At 37.1% G+C, this 20858-nt stretch overlaps 1 protein-coding gene across 6 annotated transcripts in view; it reads right to left on the bottom strand.

The window, feature by feature from the left end:
- The window catches only part of CEP70 (centrosomal protein 70), a 108020-nt gene that overhangs the window by 16604 nt on the left and 70558 nt on the right, over positions 1 to 20858 (bottom strand). For all 6 annotated transcript variants that reach the window (XM_025377628.1, XM_025377627.1, XM_025377630.1 and 3 more), the window contains 5 exons: positions 18659 to 18828; positions 14231 to 14287; positions 11083 to 11170; positions 10907 to 10995; positions 7300 to 7374 (listed from right to left, as the gene is read on the bottom strand). In XM_025377628.1, the coding sequence (XP_025233413.1) occupies positions 7300 to 7374; positions 10907 to 10995; positions 11083 to 11170; positions 14231 to 14287; positions 18659 to 18828 (479 nt within the window). The remainder of the gene's footprint in view (positions 1 to 7299; positions 7375 to 10906; positions 10996 to 11082; positions 11171 to 14230; positions 14288 to 18658; positions 18829 to 20858) is intronic.

The raw sequence follows: 20858 nt of genomic DNA, 5'->3' as shown, positions 1-20858 counted from the left end.
GGAATACATAGACATAAATATGTTCCAATTGATGGCGATTGGGTTTGGTTCTGAGGTCTCAGGTATCTACTGGGGGTCCTGGAACGTATCCCCCATTGATAAGGGGGGACTACTGTAGTCTCTTAATAGTCCTTCAAATTACCCCTCTTCAATTTGAGTATGCCATCAGTTTCCTGCTGGGAATTTAACCCACTAAACTGACTCCTATGACTCATTAATGATGCGCTCTGCCTGCTGTTTGTAAAAACAGAATAGTAAAACTCCATCATGTCATTTTCCTGTTGAAAAACAATCAATGATTTCCCATTCCTTTATGTGCTAAATCTAATTTCCTTGGGCTAGCGTTCAAAACTCTCCATGCTGTTAGTCCTAACAGAGTATTTCTTTCTTTTTTTTGGAGATGGAGTCTCACTCTGTCACCCAAGCTAACTGGGTCATGCAGTGGCATGACCTCACCTCACTGCAACCCCTGCCTCCCAGGTTTAAGCGATTCTTCTGCCTCAGCCTCCCAAAGTGTAGCTGCGACTACAGGCATGAGTCACCATACCCAGCTAATTTTTGTATATTTGTTTGTTTGTTTGTTTTTAGTAGAGAAGGGGTTTCACCATGTTGCCCAGGCTGGTCTCAATCTCCTGACCTCAGGTGACCCACCCGCCTCAGCCTCCCAAAATGCTGGGATTACAAGAGTGAGCCACCGCGCCTGGCCAGTCCTAACACAGTATTTCTCCTGACTCCTTTCTTACTTGATTCTACTACTTCCCTACAATTACCCACTCCAGTCACATATATTCCCCTTATATTCACTCAATTGCTATTCTCTGCTATTTCTAGTGAGTATATATATATTTGGCCCAAGCCAAATTATAAATGACTTCCTATCTATTTACTACATTCACATTCTTCAGTTTTGCCTAAAGGCAGTGCCAAGAGCATATTATCCAGAACAAAAAAGGACAGAGAAAAGCTGATGTGGCCTCTAGAAGGACTAGAAGTAAACTGATGTATCTGAATTTAAATGTTAGTTCCTTTCACTTAGGTGAAAATGTTCAACTTATCAATGAATTGTTTGCAAATCTGATTAATAAATGTTACACTGTAGATATACAACATTTTTGCTGTCAGTGCAATAATCTAAATATATAATTGCATGTACTGATTAGTTACTCTGGGAAATGAAATGTGATTCTATTAACCAGATGAATAAAGAGATACATCCTCGCTTAATAATTACAGTAACTAAAATTTACTGGGAGCCTAATGATGGTAACTAGTAGGTACTGAGAGCCTTCTCTATGCAGGAATTCTAAGCACTGTACATGTATTAACTCATTTAGTCCCATTGTTTTTCTAAGTTTATATAAGACAATGATTAGTAAAAGCTGGGGACTCAGGAAACTGTTTCACTTAGTCTCACAGAAAATATCTGCCATTAACAGTACTACTGAAAAACTTCACATTCTGCAAAATCATGCAAGTAATTAATAGGGCTCAGGAGAAAACAGTATTAGAAACCAAACTACTTACAACTGATGTAGCTTTAGAACTGGAGAATAAAAACAATAATTGGTGCCTCAGGAGTTAAGTTGGACAGATCAAGCATGTCTGGAGGTTGCCTCAGGATATATTAAAAATGCACAGACAACAAAGAAGAAATGTTGGCTTACCCATGCCAAGACAAGAAGACTGAAGTGGAGCCCTGGGCCAAAGAAGCTGAGGTTAAAATGGGCAAGGGAGGAAGTGCAACTTGCTTCCAGCCTATAGTCTGTCTAATGCTGGGGGTCAGGGAAGGAGCCCAGGGTACTGTTGGCTCATTCTAAATTTTCTTAAACGAGAGCTAAAAGGGCACTTGTCTATGTACTAGCAAAGCTTGCGCCCTTCCTGAAGGCTATAACTATTACTGCTGTTATTATAGTGCCTTGAGTCTAGGAAAAATGATACATATACGATATAACTTCCATGTTATATTGCTGATGATTTCCTCATTTTCTATCTGCATGACTTAATTGTCATTTTAGAAACCTGTGTTGTAGCTGCCTGGGCTGTACTCAGAAATATGGTAGAGTTGTTCTACAGTATCCAGAGCAGTCAGGAAGGGCCTGAAAGATAATAAAAATCCCCTAGGAGTGGCTAAGGGGTACTCTGCATGCTTTGCAGACTCTTACTCCATGTATTCAGCAGCAGCAACTATTTTTTGTGGACACTGAGAAAACAGAAAACTGTACCTCCAACTTAAAATATGCTGTGTTATCTATTTTGTATAGCCATCTCCATAAGATAACTTTCCATGTGCAGAAACTTTACAGCTTTTAACTGTGTTCTGTTAGAGCTTTTCCGTGATATCACAGTGGAATAAGATCCATGCTGGAGATGAGGAACAAGTTAAAAAAAGGACTGCCAATTTTGTTTTTAAAAATTCCACTAATTTAACTACATTAATGCAAAACACATAGGTGCATCAGTGTGAGCTTTTCAAAGCTATATTGTTCGCCGAGTCTTTTACCCTACAATCTTAGGACTTCCTAAGACAGTTAGTGATGAAAAGAGGGGTGGTTCACTTCAACCCAGCACCAGTGCCAAACTCTGAAGGCAAGTGTTTCTCTAGTTGAAAAGTCCAGCTCCTGGCTAAAATCCAATGTGTTATATTTCAGGCACAGCCATAGGTAATTACAAAGGCTTTGCCTAGAAGATCTCTTGCGGGGAAAGCTGTCCCCTCCACACCAGACATGATGCACAGCCTGTGCACTGCAATCTCTGGAGACAGTTGCAGTCAAGGACACATCACCTCCTTTCCTTCCTGAAAGCTATACTACTACTACTGTTATTCTAGTGCCTTGCCACAAGCATTTCTGCATTCCTACCCTAGGCACCTCCATTAGGGGCCTCTTGGAGCTTAGACTGAGTCATGTGTCAAGTACCTCTATCCAAGATCTTCTCATTGGTGGAGAAGCCTTAATTAAAATACTTTTCTCCACTCTGACTCAGTACTTTTCCACTCCTAGCCTTTCTTCTCCCTACACCTTAAAACAGTAGGAATCTTTTGTGCAGGGCTCCTAGGCAGTGAGATGGTTCCCCCCATCTGGGTGTATGTCAGACTGTTCCTCGCCTGGTGCTATTCCAATAGGGAAAAATGCAACATCGAGGAGTCAGCCCTTTTCATTTTGGCCTCTTGTTTATCCTATAGCAGTAAGTTAACAGTTTGACTGTTAATTTCACTTTGGCTCATTGGCCTAACCACTTCAAGGACTGTCAGCTCAACACAGAGTGGCTGTAAGATTTTGTTTTTCCCCTAGCAAAACATAAATACTATTGAAAAATTAAATGAAATTAGTGTAGTACCTTTGTTTATCTTACAGAGGCAGACTTATTTAATCACTTCCTAACAAGGTAATTTTATAATCAGCCTGTTTGTAATAATAACTCAAGAAGAGTCCATGTTCTCCCACATTAAATTGTTAATAGCCTTATTTGACATTGAAAGTTTGTTAACTACAAATCTAAAAAAAAACACAAACTAACTCAATTTTCTTTGGTTCCAAAAAGAAAAGAGACTATACCCTCTTCCATTTCTTGTAGCATTTCCTTTGGAAAATCTGTAACTATAAATCCTTTACTCTCTTTAAGATGTACATAAATTTTATTAAGAGCTAAATAAGGCTCTTGCCAGTTTTGAATTTCAGCAATGTCTTTCTTGGGGGCTTTGGAATCATTTCTTTGAAATGTGAACATCTCGGAAGATGGTACCTTGTTTCCCTGACTCTGTTGGAATTTTGTCTAGGCTCCTGGCCCCAAGTTGTAACCTCTTACTTATCAAAAAACAATAGAAGTTTTTATTTTTCCTTTAATACAGATAATTAACATGTATATAATGGATTGTATCTGCCTGGCTATACAAAAAGGTGACATTTCTTTCTGTCCTTGCAATATCTCTAACAGATTGCCTGTAATGTGCGTCACAATCTGATTGAATCTGATTGAATTCAGTAATAAAACTGTTTCTTTTTTTTTTCCTACATTTGTAAAGAGAATTCACTGGATGGACAGGAGAGTTTAGTTTTAATTATTTCCCCAGCATCAGTAGTACTCTGAAAAAATATGCTACCTCTGGCACTACAGAAATAAAAGTTTTTTAAGTTTTACCTTGAAAAGTAAAATTTTTTAAGTTTTTTAAGTTTCTTTAATTTTAAATTTCTTAAGTTTTAAAAATATTTTCTGTTTTTTAAGTTTTACCTTGCAAAGTAAAAATTTTGTAAATTTTACCTTAAAAATTTTTGTTTTATTGAGTTTTCTGTTTACTTCTAACTGTATGGTATCTAAGAGTATAAGTTTTGGAGTCAGAATGATTGGATAAGGATCTGATTTCTATTCAAGTTCTTCCATATACGAGTAACCTGTATAACTTGGCTAAATTATATAACACTCCCAAATTTGTTTCCATGTTTCCATGTCTAGATACTACCAAAGTTTTAAACTTTAAAAAGAGATTTAAAAACAAAAACACATCATTTCTTCAAAATTTAGAGGAAAAATATAGCAGAAATTGGGTCTGAATCATAATTTTAAAGGACGATAATAAAAGTCACTCTAAAGACAAGAGCTCAAATAAACAACAACAACAATATATATCTATATGCAGTCAATTCTCATTATTCATGGTAGTTATGTTCTATAAAATCACCATGCTGAATTAGCAAATACTGAACCACTTGCTCCTAGGGGAAATACAGGGTCAGGTTCCTGCAAGTCTGGTCACATTTTCCTTAAATAATCAATATATAACCTTGTTGTATGTATGTTTCTATTTAAAGATACCTTTAAAATATATATATAGTTGATTCATTAACATTGAACCCATGGACAACAGTACTCTATAAGTCATACCTGATAAAGCTTATCTAATAGGTATATTTTTTCCACAAGGCATATTATAGCCTTCTTGTGGATAAGAACACCAAACAGCGCTTCAGCACTAACTCAGGGGCCATCTTAAAGAAATCACCAACAAAAAGCATAGAAATGCAAAAAAAAAAAAAAAAAAAAAAAAAAAAAGTATCACTAAATAGATAGGAGAAAAGGACATTTGTTTACAGTGTGACAGCTCAAACAACAGGGCAGGGCATCATCTTGTTTGAAAACTAAACGTGTGTGTTGGGTGACCCAAATTATTTTCTGCCCCGTACATGTCCATGAATGACTGCAGGTGCTGTACGGATTTTGTGATTATAAATAAATTTTAGCAGGTAGGCAAATTCATAAATATGGAATCTATGAATAATGAAGACTATGTATCTCTATGTATGCATAAGTGCATGCATGTGTGTACGTGTGTGTGTATCTTATACACTTGCTTTAGAGTCAACAGGTTTCCTTCTCTTTTTACTTCCCTACATCCTCCTCCTCCCAGTTGCTTCTCTCTCAATCTCCTATCTCATTAATGGCACCGACAACCACCTTGTCATTCAAGGTTAAAACTTGGGAGACTTCTGATTCTTCCTTTTTCCCCACAACTCCCTATATTCAACCCATCATGAAGTCCTATTGGTTCTACCTCCATTCTCCAATTCCAAATACTTCTCATCACCTCCACTACTGCCACCTTTGACCATGTCACTACCATCTCTTCTCCAAACTCATATAATGGCTACTCACCCAGTAGTGTACGTTTAGTACTTATAGTATATTGAAATTGTCTTATTTATTTTTTCATTATCTTTCTCCCTGCATGTAATCTCTATGAGGTCGGGGGCCTTTTCTATTTTGCTTACCACTGCAACCAGTGCCTAGAATGCCAAACAGATGTAAGAAGAATTGGAAGTACACAAAATATCAAGGAATAGTAGGAAGGGAATAATTATTCATTGAATATGCATGCATCCTTTCTGAACCTGCCACTTCTCTTTTCTTTTTTAGTTTTCTTCCTCTATTATCTTTTTTTGGGGGAGAGGAGGGGTGGAGGGACAGGGTCTTGCTCTGTTGCCTAGGCTGGAGTACAGTGGTGTGATCACAGCTCACTACAGCCTTGACCTCCTGAGCTCAAGCAATCCTCCCACCTCAGCCTCCTCAGTAACTGGGGATACAGGTAAGCACCACCACACCTGGCTAATTTTTAAATTCTTTGTAGAGACAAGGACTCACTACATTGCCCAGACTGGTCTTAAACTCCTGGACTCAAGCAGTCCTCCTGCCTCAGTCTCCCAAAGTGCTGGGATTACAGGTGTGAGCCACTGCACCTGGCCCCTATTATTTTAACCCAGTATGTAATTACTCGTTACTCATGATACTTGCCTGTCACTGTGTTATGTGTTGCCACAGGAAGGAGGAAACACAGCTGTCACTGAACTGAATCATATATGCTAATACAATTGACTTAATACATTTAATGCATATATTAACTCATAGCTTTCAAAATATTTCATCCCAACACTCCCCAAACTACTTTCTCAAATCCCATTCCCTTGAATCAAAGAGTACACATACATAATCTTCAGAAAACACAATCACTGTTTGAGATCAACTCTTTGAAACACTGAGCACTTGCTTTCCAAAGTCAGGAAGGGTACAAGCAGTAGATATAAATGGCTCACTGCATTCCTTCTGGTACTTTTAAAGTGTGATAAGGCTCACTTTAAAACATTCAGATCATAACTACCAACAACAAAAATTGGAGGCTTGTCACTTCTAATTTCATTGATTCTCTTGCAATTCTTCCATTACTTCCGAAGACAATTTTCTATTTAAAATCTTTGTCCTTCATTACTTTAGGCAACTACCTTTTTTTGTTCTCACTTAAGATAAATATATAGCCAAATCCGGCATAGTAAAAATTGCTCTTAAACTGTGAAACCAGAAATACCCCCTTTTAATGTCATCAGCCTGGTAGGTCCAAGTCAAAGCCACTAGGAGGTAGCATAAGCTGACATGTAATAAAAATAAATAAAATAAGGCCGAGCACAGTGGCTCACGCCTGTCATCCCAGCACTTTGGGAGGCCGAGGCAGGCGAATCACGAGGTCAGGAGATCGAGACCATCCTGGCTAACATGGTAAAACCCCGTCTCTACTTAAAATACAAAAAAAAAAAAAAAAAAAATTAGCCAGGGGTGGTGGCAGGCTCCTGTAGTCCCAGCTACTCAGGAGGCTGAGGTAGGAGAATGGTGTGAACCTGGCAGGTGGAGCTTGCAGTGAGCCCAGATTGCGCCACTGCACTCCAGCCTGGGTGACAGAGCAAGACTCCATCTCAATAAATAAATAAATAAAATAAAAAATCCTAATAAAAGCAGTAATTTTGGTAAAAATATAATTACTTGACACTTTTCTTAAGGGCTTTTTCCAGCTTCTTCACCTGCTGTTTATAAAGTCTTAATTCATGCTGTGTGGGCCTGTGGAAAATAAATAATGATAAATTAATTCAATTTACTGAATAAAACCATAAAGGTACTTAAATAAACGACATACAATACTTTGTTACTTGTCACAAATATACTTATTAAACTTCTGAAAATATTTCATGATTGCTAATTTGGTGTTTACCAGCCATTTAGATTTCTTCTTCTCTGTTATCCCTTATTCAAAGCCTTTTAGTTATTTTTTGCTGCTAATCTATTACTTGTTTTTATAGTGAAATATTTCAAGTATACAGACAAAAACAGAGAACATTATAACAAATCCTGGTGTATCCACCACCTAGCTTTATCAAATTTGAGTATTAACAGATTATGATTCAAATCTTAAACTTTATTCATATACTTAAAATTCCACATGTCCCTCATTAATATCATTCTTCTCCTTCCCATACCATAGATAACCACTATCCTTAATTCACTGTTCATTATTCCCATGTATGTTTTAAAATTTTTACTATTTAATCATAAATTTACATATTATTGTGTTCAAGGTTTTCACATTTTATATAAATGACTTATGCTAGGTATCAGGTCCCTCTCTCCATTAAGGTGTAAGTTTTTTGTTGTTGTTGTTGTTGTTTGTTTCTTTTGAAACAGGGTCTCACACTGTCACCTAGGCTGGAGTTCAGTTCACTGCAACCTCCGCCTCCCAGGTTCAAGCTATTCTCCCACCTTGACCTCTTGAATAGCTGGGACTACAGATGTGCACCACCACCCCTGGCTAATTTTTGTATTTTTTTGGTAGAGACAGGGTTTCACCAAGTTGGCCAGGCTGGTCTCAAACTCCTGACCTCAGGAGGCCTGCCTCGGCCTCCTAAAGTGCTGGGATTACAGGCGGGAGCCACCGTGCCCAGCCATTAAAGTATAAGCTTATTGAGAACAGGAAATTTGTTTTGGTCTCTTCTTCATCCCAGAGTTTGGGACAATGTCTAACTTACAATAGGTATTCAAATACTTGTTGAATGAAAACAAGACTCAAAAATGTTCATTCTTTATTACTGTCAACATAGAGAGTGTCATCCTTTTGTAGCTATGCTGGATATAACTTTCTGTTGTGTGCCATTATAAATTTTACTTTTCTTCTCATCCCACAGCACAGGAATAAGAACAACAAGGCATTCCAGTATAATTTGAGAATGAGAACTCTGCTGGTATAAGACTGAATCTAATATAGTAAATATTAATGTATTGTACATTTCAAAATCACTAAGAGTAAATTTCAAACGTTTTCAACCACAAAAGGTATTAGATGATGGATATGTTAATTAGCTTGATTTAATTATTCTGCATTGTATTCATGAATCGTAACATCACTTTGTGCCTCATAAATATATACAGCTGTAATTTGTCAATTAGCAATTAAAATAAAAATTTAAGATAATAATCATGCTGAGTGAAAGACAATAGACAAAAAAAAGTAAATATTGTATAGCTCCACTTATATGAAGTCTAGGAAATATAAACTAATGCATAATGACTAAAAGCAAACCAGTGGTTACCTGAGGCAAAGGCAAAGAGAGGCAGCAGGGATTACAAAACAGGCAAGAGAAAACTTTTAGGGTGTTTGTTTTTTGTTTTGTTTTTGTTTTTAAGAGACAGGGTCTCTGTTGCCCAGGTTGGAGTGTAGTGGTATGAACACAGCTCACTGCAGCCTTGACCTCCCTCCGGGGCTCAAGCGATCTTCTCACCTCAGCTTCCTTAATAGCTGGGACTGCAGGAGTACACTACCATGCCTGGCTAATTTTTTAATTTTTTTTCTAGAGACGAGGTCTCATGTGTTGCTCAGGATGGTCTTGAACTCCGGGCCTCAAACAATCCTCCTACCTGGGCTTCCCAAAGTGCTGGTATTATAGGCATGAGCCACTGCACCTAGCCTCCAAGGTGATTATCTGGATTATAACTGTTTCGCAGGTGTATACACATAATTCAATAAATTGTGTACTTTACATATATGCAGTGTACTGTACACCAATTGTAACTCATTAAAGCTATTTTTTTTTTTTTTTTTTTTTTGAGACGGAGTCTCACTCTGTCGCCCAGGCTGGAGTGCAGTGGCTGGGTCGCAGCTCACTGCAAGCTCCACCTCCTGGGTTCAGGCCATTCTCCTGCCTCAGCCTCCCGAGTAACTGGGACTACAGGCGCCCGCCACCTCGCCCGGCTAGTTTTTCGTATTTTTTTAGCAGAGACGGGGTTTCACTGGGTTAGCCAGGATGGTCTCGATCTGCTGACCTCGTGATCCGCCCGTCTCGGCCTCCCAAAGTGCTGGGATTACAGGCTTGAGCCACCGCGCCCAGACAGCTATTTTTTAAAAGCAAAAAAAAAAAAAAAGACTGAATCTATTTTAAGTTTTTTTTTTTTTTTTTCTTTTTTTTTTTTTAAACAGGGTCTCGCTCTGTCACCCAGGCTAGAGTACAGTGACATGATCATGGCTCACTGCAGCCTTGACCTCCTGGGGTCAAGTGATCCTTCCACCTCAGTCTCCTGAGTAGCTGGGACTACAGCCAGAGACCACCACACCCGGCTAATTTTTATATTTTTTGTAGAGAAGGGGTTTTGCCATGTTGCCCACTCTGGTCTCGAATTCCTGCCTCAAGCAATCCGCCTGCCTCTGCCTCCCAAAGTGCTGAGATTACAGGCGAAAGCCACTGTGCCCAGCTTATTTGAAGTTCTTAGCTAGTTTTAAGTTCTTCCATGTGGACTCCTATTTTCTCATTTCCCTTGCCTAGCCGTGTGTTCTTGTTCCTTTCATAAGTTATCGTGGGAGAGAACTGACTAAAGTGAGTATAAGAATATTATGTACTCATGATTAGCTTTAGAGCAAAGGAGATAGAATGGTGCATTTAATATTCCAAATTCCAGTATATGTTTACTTTTCAAAGGATGAAGAAAAATTGACCGGGATGCAGTGGCTCATGCCTGTAATTCCAGTACTTTGGGAATTCCGGCACTGAGCCTAGGAGTTCAAGATCAGCCTAGGCAACACAGGGAGACCCCATCTCTACCAAACAAAAAATTAAAAAATTAGAGGCCGAGCGTGGTGGCTCATGCCTGTAATCCCAGCACTTTGGGAGGCCAAGGAGAAAGGATCACTTGAGGTCAGAAGTTCAAGACCAGCCTGACCAACATGGCGAAACCTCATCTCTACTAAAAATACAAAAAATAGCCAGCCGTTGTGGCGTGCACCTGTAATCCCAGCTACTCGGGAGGCTGAGGCAGGAGAGTCACTTGAACCTGGGAGGCAGATGTTGCAGTGAGTCGAGATCGCGCCACTGCACTCCAGCCTGGGGGACAGAGTGAGACTCTGTCTCAATTAAAAATAAATAATTTAAAAAATTAGCTGGGTGTGGTGGCTCGCACCTATAGTCCCAGCTAAGGGACTTGATTAGTCTTGAGCACTAGAGGTCAAGGCTGCAGTGAGACATGATCACACCACTGCACTTGGCCCGGGTGACAGAGTGAAACCCTGTCTCAGAAAAAAAAAAAAAAAAAATACTTAAGTTTCTCTCACCTGGTTTCCAAATCTTTTTGGAGGTTCAGCTTTTCACTTAAAAGTGCATCAATCTGAGAGTTTGACTCCTTGAGTTGATTCTGTAATGACTGCAACACATTTCATAGAAAAATAATTAACTTTCTTAGATTACTTACTTTATTAAAAAGTATTTATTGGTTATGCAGTCCCCATACCATTAAAAGGCCTTTATAAGTTGGTGAGGCATCCAGACTTCTGTAGTCATTTTCTTCTTCTGACTGACTTTCATCTTCTTTATATTGCCTATGAAAATATGCATGCAGTATACTTATGAAAAATCTATCTTCAAAGAAAAAAATCTAATTAAACCAACATAATGAGGGTTTAATCATCTAAACATGAATTAAAATTAATTCAAATTTCCTACTTGTTCTCATAGAGAATGGTATTAGAACACTACTACTATCTATTATTATAGGACATACAATATCCATTTACTCTCTTTTTATTTAGAATATATGATCCATGAGGACCAGAACTTTTGTCTTATTCACCACTGTATCTCACTGCCTAGAAAAACTGTGGACTATAAGAGGTGAAAAAGCACTGCCGAATAAACAAAATGAAACATAGGTGGAACATCCAGGTTCTTTCAAAAAATGCATTCACATACTATTTTTTTCCTTCTAGTACTTTTAGGTAACAAAAAAACCTATATGAAAAAATGCAGATCATAAGTGGAAAAAGCAACAGATTTAATAGTCTTGGTTCAAGCCTTGATAACACCACTAACTAGTTGTATTATTTGAATAAATCAATCTCTCAGAATTTATTTTCTCATCTGTAAAACAGTATCTGTCGCATCTACTTTACAGGACTGATGTAAAAAGCAAATGAAAGATACTGAAGGACTCTGTGAAATGCAAAGTGCTAGCAAATACATATGATTATTTTTAGCAATCTTGATTAACTATCACTGTGATGTCCTATATGGTGACCAACAGCTACATGAGCTAGTGGTTACCGCTTAACACTTGAAATATGGGTAATGCCACCAAAGAAATAAACTTTGAATTTCATTAAATCTTAAATTTAAAAATTGAAGCAGTATAAAATACTTTTCTGTTAAGTACAACTTTATTGTTTAAGGACTACATTTCACTTTAACTGTTGCATAAAGTATTACTATTGTAGCCTAGTGTGCACTGGGTACATGCATATTTCTAGTATTACACATAAACATATCACCAGTCTAGTAAGTTATCAATGGATTGATTCAGTTCAAATGATTTATTTATTCCCAATGTGTTTATTTTATGCATGTGCATATAGTCTGATGATAAAAACAACAACAACAAAAAAAAACTTTGGACAACACTGGCCTTAAAAAAATGGATAAGCAGAGAAGCTTTTGCCACTGCAAGAGGCCCATGTCCCACCTGTCTTTTTCCTTTGGTCTTGCTGCTTCAGTTCTACAGGTTCATAGCTCTTCTCCTGTGCTTCCTCTTTATCCTACTTAGGCCTCCAAATCTTAGCCTCTCTTCCCCTCTCTCCTCTTTCATCTTCTTTACTAATGTAATACTTGTCAATGAATTGTTACATCCTCTTTTTACAGTACTCCTACTTCTTTAGATGATACTTATATCCTATTGGTAGATCTCAAAATCTATCCTGAAATTGCCAGAATCTCACTTTCAAGTTAGTACTCACTCTTAAAAAGGAGACTGAGTTTATAATATAAACTCCGTTCAGTCAATGAATCCTGAAAAACTCCCTCCTTAGAAGACTCTTTTTATTGCTGCAAATTTTCTCATTTGTAGAATATTATTTATTAATGTATCTCATATTTTCTTCCTATCCTCCACTTCCCTCAATAAGACATTCAATCCAAATATCTGACCCAAGGATAATCTGCATAGGCCAAAATACTTTACTTCAGCTAGACAACTAATGAAAAGCTTTTTAAGCTAAAAAGTGATTCTTCTCCAAGTCGCTTGTTCCTCAACCCCAGATTTTCATTACAAATTCATGACAACTAAATTCAATACCACCACTCCAATGGCCTCAATCCTTTTGTCACCTTTAGTCAGAGAACCCCGTTTGCAGAACTCTACAAGTACCTCTCACATCATATTCTACATGAAAAATTTCCTGATGGCTATGTTATGTTAAATCTATTCTACTCTTACCAAAAACCCCAAATCCCCTCTCTTCATCATCTAGATCAGGGGTCAGCAAACTGCTGTCTGCAGGCTATATTCAGCAGGCTGTTGGTTTTGTAACTATTTTTATTGTAACACACCTGTGCCAATTCATTTACATATTATCTGTGTCTGATTTTGTGCTACAACAGCCTAGTTGAGTAGTTGTCCTATCTTTGTAGAATCTCTACCATCTAAACGACAGTTTCATTTGGAAGTCAGAAGGTCCCTGATGCTACTTGATAAAATGCTGCTTTCTGAAAAGAATATAAAGCAAGAAGTTGCTTTTTAATTAGTTGCTCTCTTCTCCCTTCTTTCCTTCTTCCTTTTCTTTTCCCTTTCTTCTTATTTTTTTTTTCTTTTTTGGAGTCCCCATGGTACTACAGATAATCAGCAACCAGCAACCCACAGAGCTCTGCCATTGTTCTCTCCAAGATTTTGGAAAGTCACTATTCTTGGGGCAAAACTACTCGAGCGTATGCTTCATTAAAATGAAGAATTATCTGCTGTATTATGGGATCCTAATTACTTAGAACATGGTACAAAATAGGTGCTCAAATACATATTTGTTAAAAGAACTGTTCCATCTATAAATAATAAAAAGATTAGCTACTGTTTTAGTGACCTTACATTAAAGCATTTTAAATTATATCTTAGATATCCTTCAGCTATTTTAGTTTAGCCAAAACCATTTATCTCTATGCTTATTTAATCATGTGATAAGTGTGTTTTAATCTATAAGCTTGATTTTTCACTGACATTTTATGTTTATCTCACATAAATCTGCATACTAATTAGGTTGCACTTTGGTAGGCAGCCAATCTAATTCTATGCACTTTGTGGATATACTCAGTAACTACCCAGGGGCTAGATCACATCAGTAGAAAAAATTGTAATACTTCAAGAAAATAAAGGGAAATACCATTTCCGTTGTGACCAATACTTCGGTGATAAATAAGTATACATAATTTAACATAAATACAACAAAACATCTTGACTTAAGTTGTAAAATACAGTCTTCAAGATCTTTATAAAAAAGAACTTCACAGTGACATATTAGGTGGATTTCCATAGTATATTTAAAGTTTCAAAAGCTACAGAAACTTCTGGTGTGATTACTGGATTAAAAACTTTAAAAACTGTAATACAGGATTATTTGTACCTTTGTGTATGAATTTTTCTAATTTTAGATTCATAGTAATCAATTAGACAAAGCAACCTAGAAAACAGAATATTGAATTATTTTCAAAATGCAGTATTAGAGCAACTACTAGTTTCACTACATAATTTCAAATTACAGTGTAAAAGTAAGTACAGATTATCTGGCAGGCTTTAAAAAATTTAAGTGATTCTTACCAGAAAGCAAATACTATACTAAGCCATATGTTATATTAATTTCAAACTATAGATTTAAAAATAACTATAAACATTATATCCCAATATATTAAATGCATATCCTCCTTGTCCCAACAGTTCTACCTCTAGCAATATCTCCCACAGAAATATGTCAAAGGATGCAACTCAATATGAACAAAGTTGTTCACTGCACCATTATTTATAAGAGTGAAAAGCCAGAAATAATTTAACTCTCCATCAGGAGAAAGGTTAATGGCACATCCATACTATAGAAAATAATGGGCTGGGCACAGTGGCTCAAGCCTGTAATCCCAGCACTTTGGGAGGCTGAGGTGGGTGGATCACGAGGTCAGGAGTTTGAGACCATCCTGGCCAACATGGTGAAACCCCATCTCTACTAAAAATACAAAAAATTAGCTGGGCGTCGTGGTGCGCGCCTGTAGTCCCAGCTACTTGGGAGGCTGAGGCAGGAGAATCACTTGAACCTGGGAGGCGGAGGTTGCAGTGAGCCAAGAGCACACCACTGCACTACAGCCTGGTGACAGGGCAAGACTCTGTCTCAAAAAAAAGAAAAAGAAAAAAAAAAAGAAAAAGGAAATAATGGAGAAGTAGAAAAAATAATATAAATTTGTATGTCCTTAACAAGGAACGATGATGGAAAAAATTAATGTTGCATAATCAAATGTATATTTTTTACCTTTGTCTAAAAAGAAAAGAAAAAAGTTAGATGTGAATATGTATATATGCTGAAAAAGAACACTATGGGTTCTTAACCAGGGAATAAATTGTGACCTAGTGGGTGTATGGAGGGGCAGTGTTGCCATATTGACTAGTTGGAGAGGGAGCAGAATGCTAAAAATTCACCGGTGAACAACACAACAATACACAAAGAAGAACTGTCTCACTCAAAATGCCAACAGCACTCCTTTTGAGAAACAGTAGGAAGGACACACACCAAACTGTTAGGAGAGGAGGTTATCTCTGAGATGTGGGGATTAGGAAAGCAAGCAGATTTGTTACATTTTACCATATACACTTTTACATTGTTTGAATTTTTATAAACACTCATTGCTTTTGTGATTTAAAAAATGAGAGAAAAACAAAATAATACTATGCTTTCATGTGTTATTCTTTTTAAAGGAACAATTTATACTGTTTCCCTCCTATCTTGGGAAAACATTACCAACCCATCCCCCTTTTCAGACCTAATTCAGCCAATTGTGCTCTTAATGTCACAACTTTCTAGATTACTCTTTTTCTCTTCAACCCTTCCCCATCTTGACATACACCAGCTTTCACATTTTCTATTTTCCTGAAAATATGCTTTAATATTTATATCCCACACAAATCCTCTTGACCTACTTCCCCCTTGTGCTACGCTTCTATTTCTAATCTTTTCCTTCACAGCGAACTTCATTCATTCTGAGTGATTGTAACCGATTATCTTCAATAAAGTTTTAGGGAAGACTTACTACATGTTAAGTACTGGGAATTCTGAGCAAATAAAATAGTGGAAAAGTAAACACGTTAACCAATGAGGAAGCATGAAACACTGCTGATCACCCTCTCCTTGAAACACTTTTGTTCCTTGGTTATCATGATACCCAAACACAATTCCTCTTCTGCCTCTTCTTTCTGTATATGGAATTTGGAAGTTCTCTGGAGTTTGGCCCTTTTAACAATAGGCCTGATATGTCTACATGGATGACTGAAGGTGCCTAAGCATATATCCATAAATGAATTCATCGGTTCCTTCCCCGTTCCTTCAAATGTAGCTTAAAAACTGGCCATCTTTGACTCCTCCACTCCTTTCAACATCTATAGCCAATTCATCCGGACAACTCCTGTCCATCTTTGCAGTGTCTCTCCCTTTTTTTGGTCCTAGTTAAGACCTTCATTAGCCTTCACCTAGACTACTACAACCGATTACTAACTTGTCTTTCTGTCTCTGGGTTTAATCTCCTTGCTCAGAAATCTTTGGGTATGTTTCCTGTCACACAGAAAGTAGAACTCAAACTTTTCGGCCAATTTAAGTCTCTCAAAGTTACAGCACACTTTCCATATTGTCATATTGTCTCTTAAGACTCTTCCCAGAATCTCAAGTATCCTATGCTCCAGACCTCTTGGACTCTTGACGTCCCAAACACATTCACTTTTCTGTTACCATATTCCTCTAATTGAAACACCCTTTCTCTAACCCCTGCCTATTAATATTCTATAGTTCCTAGTAGTCCAGCTAAAAAGATAACTCATTCATGAAGCCTATGTAGTCAGTACTACCTTTCACTAATTTCTCCCTACGTCATACCCACTTAGCATCCTATCTGCCCCACCTTATAGTACATACCACTAACTGCTTTATATTTTACTTACCTGCATATGTGTCTATCTACCCAACTAGACTATCAGGTCACCGAATGCAGGAATCATGGCTTTATTCATCTGTGTGTACCCTATTACTCAGCCCAGTACCCATGTAACTTTTAATAATATCTGTAGTGGCTACAACTCATGTATTTCCAATAGGTTTAATTCACAATTTTTTATTTCAGTGTCTCAAACTGAAAGTTTGTATTGATAAAAATAAAACAGAGTGGAAAATCTCTGGTCCACTGGACAAATTCATACCTGAATTAGCCTGATTTCATCTGCTACACTGCAAGTTCTCAGTGCTTCTCTCACCCTCGTACCCAGTTATCTTAGCTGTTTTTTTGTTTTTTCATTCTTCCCTTCCAATTTCTCTCTTCTTCTCCTTCTTCTTCCCACTGTAGTTCTCTCTCCCCTGCCTCTCTCCTTTTTGTTCTTCCTTACCTCTCCTATTTTTCTTACCTTGCCTCCCTCTTCTCTTTATTCACATCTTTCACTAACATTTTTATGTTGTTTTTGTTATGTGTTTGTCCTTACTTTTGCTTCAAGAGGATGAAAATTATATATGTATATATATGTGTATTATCTCTGAAATAATTATCAAAAAAACCTATAGTTTTAACTTGTTTTTACTTTATATCTGACCTCATTGATTTTTATAGTAAAATAGAAACAGCTAAATATTCAAGATTTCCAGTCCTACTAAGTAATCCTATAATACCACTTAAAATGCAATCAGTTTAAACTGTTAAGAGAAAAAAAGAAGGTGCTAGCATGTAAACAAGAGAGAATATGAACATAATATCCATACTACTTATATTGCTAAAAATAACACTAAACATTTAAAATCAATTACCTACAGGGGAGGTAAGGATAGGATGGAATAAAGGGGACAGAAATGAAAACACAACTTCTCTAAATATAAATAACGAATAGTTTTGATTTTGGAATTATATAAATGCTTATACATTCAAAAGTAAAAATTTAAAAAGCAATCCCTGAAAATTGAAAAGAAATTGAAACAAATCTAACTGCATTTGGTGATGCAAACACACAGAGAAACAAGTATTTCAAGATATTTTAGAAATATACATCTTGACTGCATACATAGTGGAATATATTAATGTCCAAGAGAGCTGCCCAGAAATTTTTTTTATTATTTTAAGTTCTAGGGTACATGTGCACAATGTGCAGGTTTGTTACATATGTATACATGTGCCATGTTGGTGTGCTGAACCCATTAACTCATCATTTACGTGAGGTATATCTCCTAATGCCAGAAATTTAAATTTCATTCAGTAGGCTTATTGTTAGTAATTCTAGTTTTAATATTTTGAAACTATTTTTATGTATTATCAGATATAGCTAATAATTATAATATTGTTCTTAAGAATGATTTTCAGTAGAAAAGACAACAGTTACAAATGTAAAATCAGAATTTAAATAAAAATACTATCTTAACTTCAGCTGGGTTAAATATATATAGTCCCTGGTTCTTTCCACTAAAAACTCCTAAAATCAATAACATAATAAAACTAAGCAACCCCAAAACCCATACAGTGATCTCTAAATATTATTCTTCACTAAAAGGATCAGTTATTTTGAGAAATGTCTGATTAATTATAAATTTATTTAAAAGTTTAGTGTTATTTTTAGTAAATGTTCAATTCCATTCCTCAAAGGACATCTAGAACAAACAAACAAACAAACAAACAAAAAACAGGATGAGCACAGAAAAACAATGCAGAAGAGGAGGAGAGAGAGGCTTTTCTAGTTTATAAGAGTTATAACCACCCCCAAGATAAAATCAGGTCAAACAAACAAAACCATGAATCTAGCTACATATCAATTTATGTAGCGAAATTACTGTCTATCCAAGATGGTATGAGGAACTCTTTTGCACAGATAGGCAAACACTCTGTTTTGAGTGACAATGCGATCTTCTTCCTCCTTTCTTAATCTACAGACTTCCGTTTGCAAAGAAGCAATAGTTTCTTGTTGCTCCGTTCGTTTTTTCTTATAATGCTGGCACTTCACCTGTAAGATATTTTTTAAAAACATAATTATGATATGTACATCTAGGACATGCTATCCTAACCATATTGTACACAAAGGCATCTTCATAGTTTCTATTGAGCTGTTTCATTCAAGAACTTCAGTATTGAGGCTGTTTTTAAATGAGTATAAGCTCTAGGAACATTAATATATCATAAACCTGAAAAAATACAAGTCAAATAACTATAAAATGGGGAAACTACAGTTCATAATTGCATGCATTCAAGACATTTCTTACCAAGTAAAGGAACTCAAGAATTTCCATAAAACTGGTATAATTTTATGTTTAAGTTTACATTAAAACAATAATCAGGAAAGAATATTAATTCAGAATTGCAAATAGTGTAGTCAACTTGGGCATTCATGCAATGTGGGCAACTGTAAACTCACAGTAAGTCCATAATCAAGAAATTATCATCAAGAAATAATCAGGGAGAACGACATCACCAAAATGGCAGAGTTGAAGCAATCTGACTTCACTTCCCCCAACAGAAAACCAAAAGCCAATATCCAATGCCAAGATTATTACCAGCAATATCCCAGAACTCAAATCTAAGGATGGGACAATCCCCAGAACCACAGAAAGAAGTGAAAAAATTTCAAGCAGATGGTAGGAGAATCGGACTTCTGTAACTGTGATGCCTCTCCCCTAATCTGCAAGGAACGGCCTGTGGAAAATTTTCCCCAGACTCAGTTTCTACACTGGAAAAAGTGAGATCAAGACCAACTTCCCCACCATCTTGGGTTCCTTGCAGGAGAACTGTCCCTGCCTCAACCCACAGAAAGCATCACAAGTGCCTGTAGGAAGAAAAACTCCTGAGAGCAACCAAAGAAAAAGATGGGAGGTGGGAACAGCAGCAACCCCAGTCTGTAAAATCTGCTTGGTTTCTCAGCCAAAGAAGATGCTAAATCAGAGGGCTGTTCAGCAGCATCACATTGTAGGAGATACACTCTATAGGCTCGCTGGGTATGAAACCCTAGCCAGCTTTTCCACACAGCTGGAGTATCCCATTTGGGATCTCCCCAACCTAGGACGATCAGTACTCTGAACGCTTGCCAGTGCTGTGGCAAACCTGGACATGAGCTGCCATCTAGTACCAAGGAGGAGGCAGTGACCTAGCATAAAGGAAATTCAACAGGTGAATTGTAAAGAACCTCTATGTAAACATATCCAAGAAAAACCCAAACAAGCCAGACAGTGAAAACTGAAATAACTAATCCTTCAATGAGAAGACATAGATATATGTCCACAGGAAACAAGAGCAAACAAGGAACCATGACCCCCCAAGATGGAAAAAGAAGCCAGTGACTGACCCTAACGAGCCAGTGAGGTGAGATTCTTCAGATCAAGAATTCTTTTTCTTCTTCTTTTTTAAGTCATCTGGTTCTGGGCCTTTATTTGTTCAGAGGTTTTGATTATTGACATAATCCATTGTTACACATCTACTAAAGTTTTTTACTTCTTCTTAAGTCAGTTTTGGCAATTTCTGTGTTGCTAGAAATGTGTCCATTTCATCTAAGTGAGCTAATCTGTTGTCATATAATTGTTCAAAGTATAGTCTTACAATCATTGCTTTAATGGAGGGGTGGAGGTTTAGGGTTTACTACCTTACAACTTTCAGTGATGTTAAATCTTTTCTATCATTGTTTTTGTTTGTTTGAGACAGAGTCTCACTGTCGCCCAGGCTGGAGTGCAGTGGCATGATCTCGGCTTACTGCATCTTCTACCTCCTGGGTTCAAGTGATTCTCCTGCCTCACTTGAGTTGCTGGGATTACAGGCATGTACCATCACACCTGGATTTTTGTATTTTTAGTAGAGACAGGGTTTCACCATGTTGGCCAGGCTGGTCTGACCTTAAGTGATCCTCTTGCCTTGGCCTCCGAAAGTGCTGGGATTATAGGCGTGAGCCACCATGCCCAGCCCTTTCTATCACTGTTAAAGAATTTTATTTTTATTTTTATTTTTATTTATTTATTTTTATTTTTTTTGAGACGGAGTCTCACTCTGTCG

The sequence above is a fragment of the Theropithecus gelada genome, chromosome 2, assembly GCF_003255815.1.
Source record: "Theropithecus gelada isolate Dixy chromosome 2, Tgel_1.0, whole genome shotgun sequence".
Lineage (NCBI taxonomy): Eukaryota > Metazoa > Chordata > Mammalia > Primates > Cercopithecidae > Theropithecus > Theropithecus gelada.
Note: the sequence above shows the minus strand (reverse complement) of the source record. Positions and strands in the feature narration are given on the sequence as shown.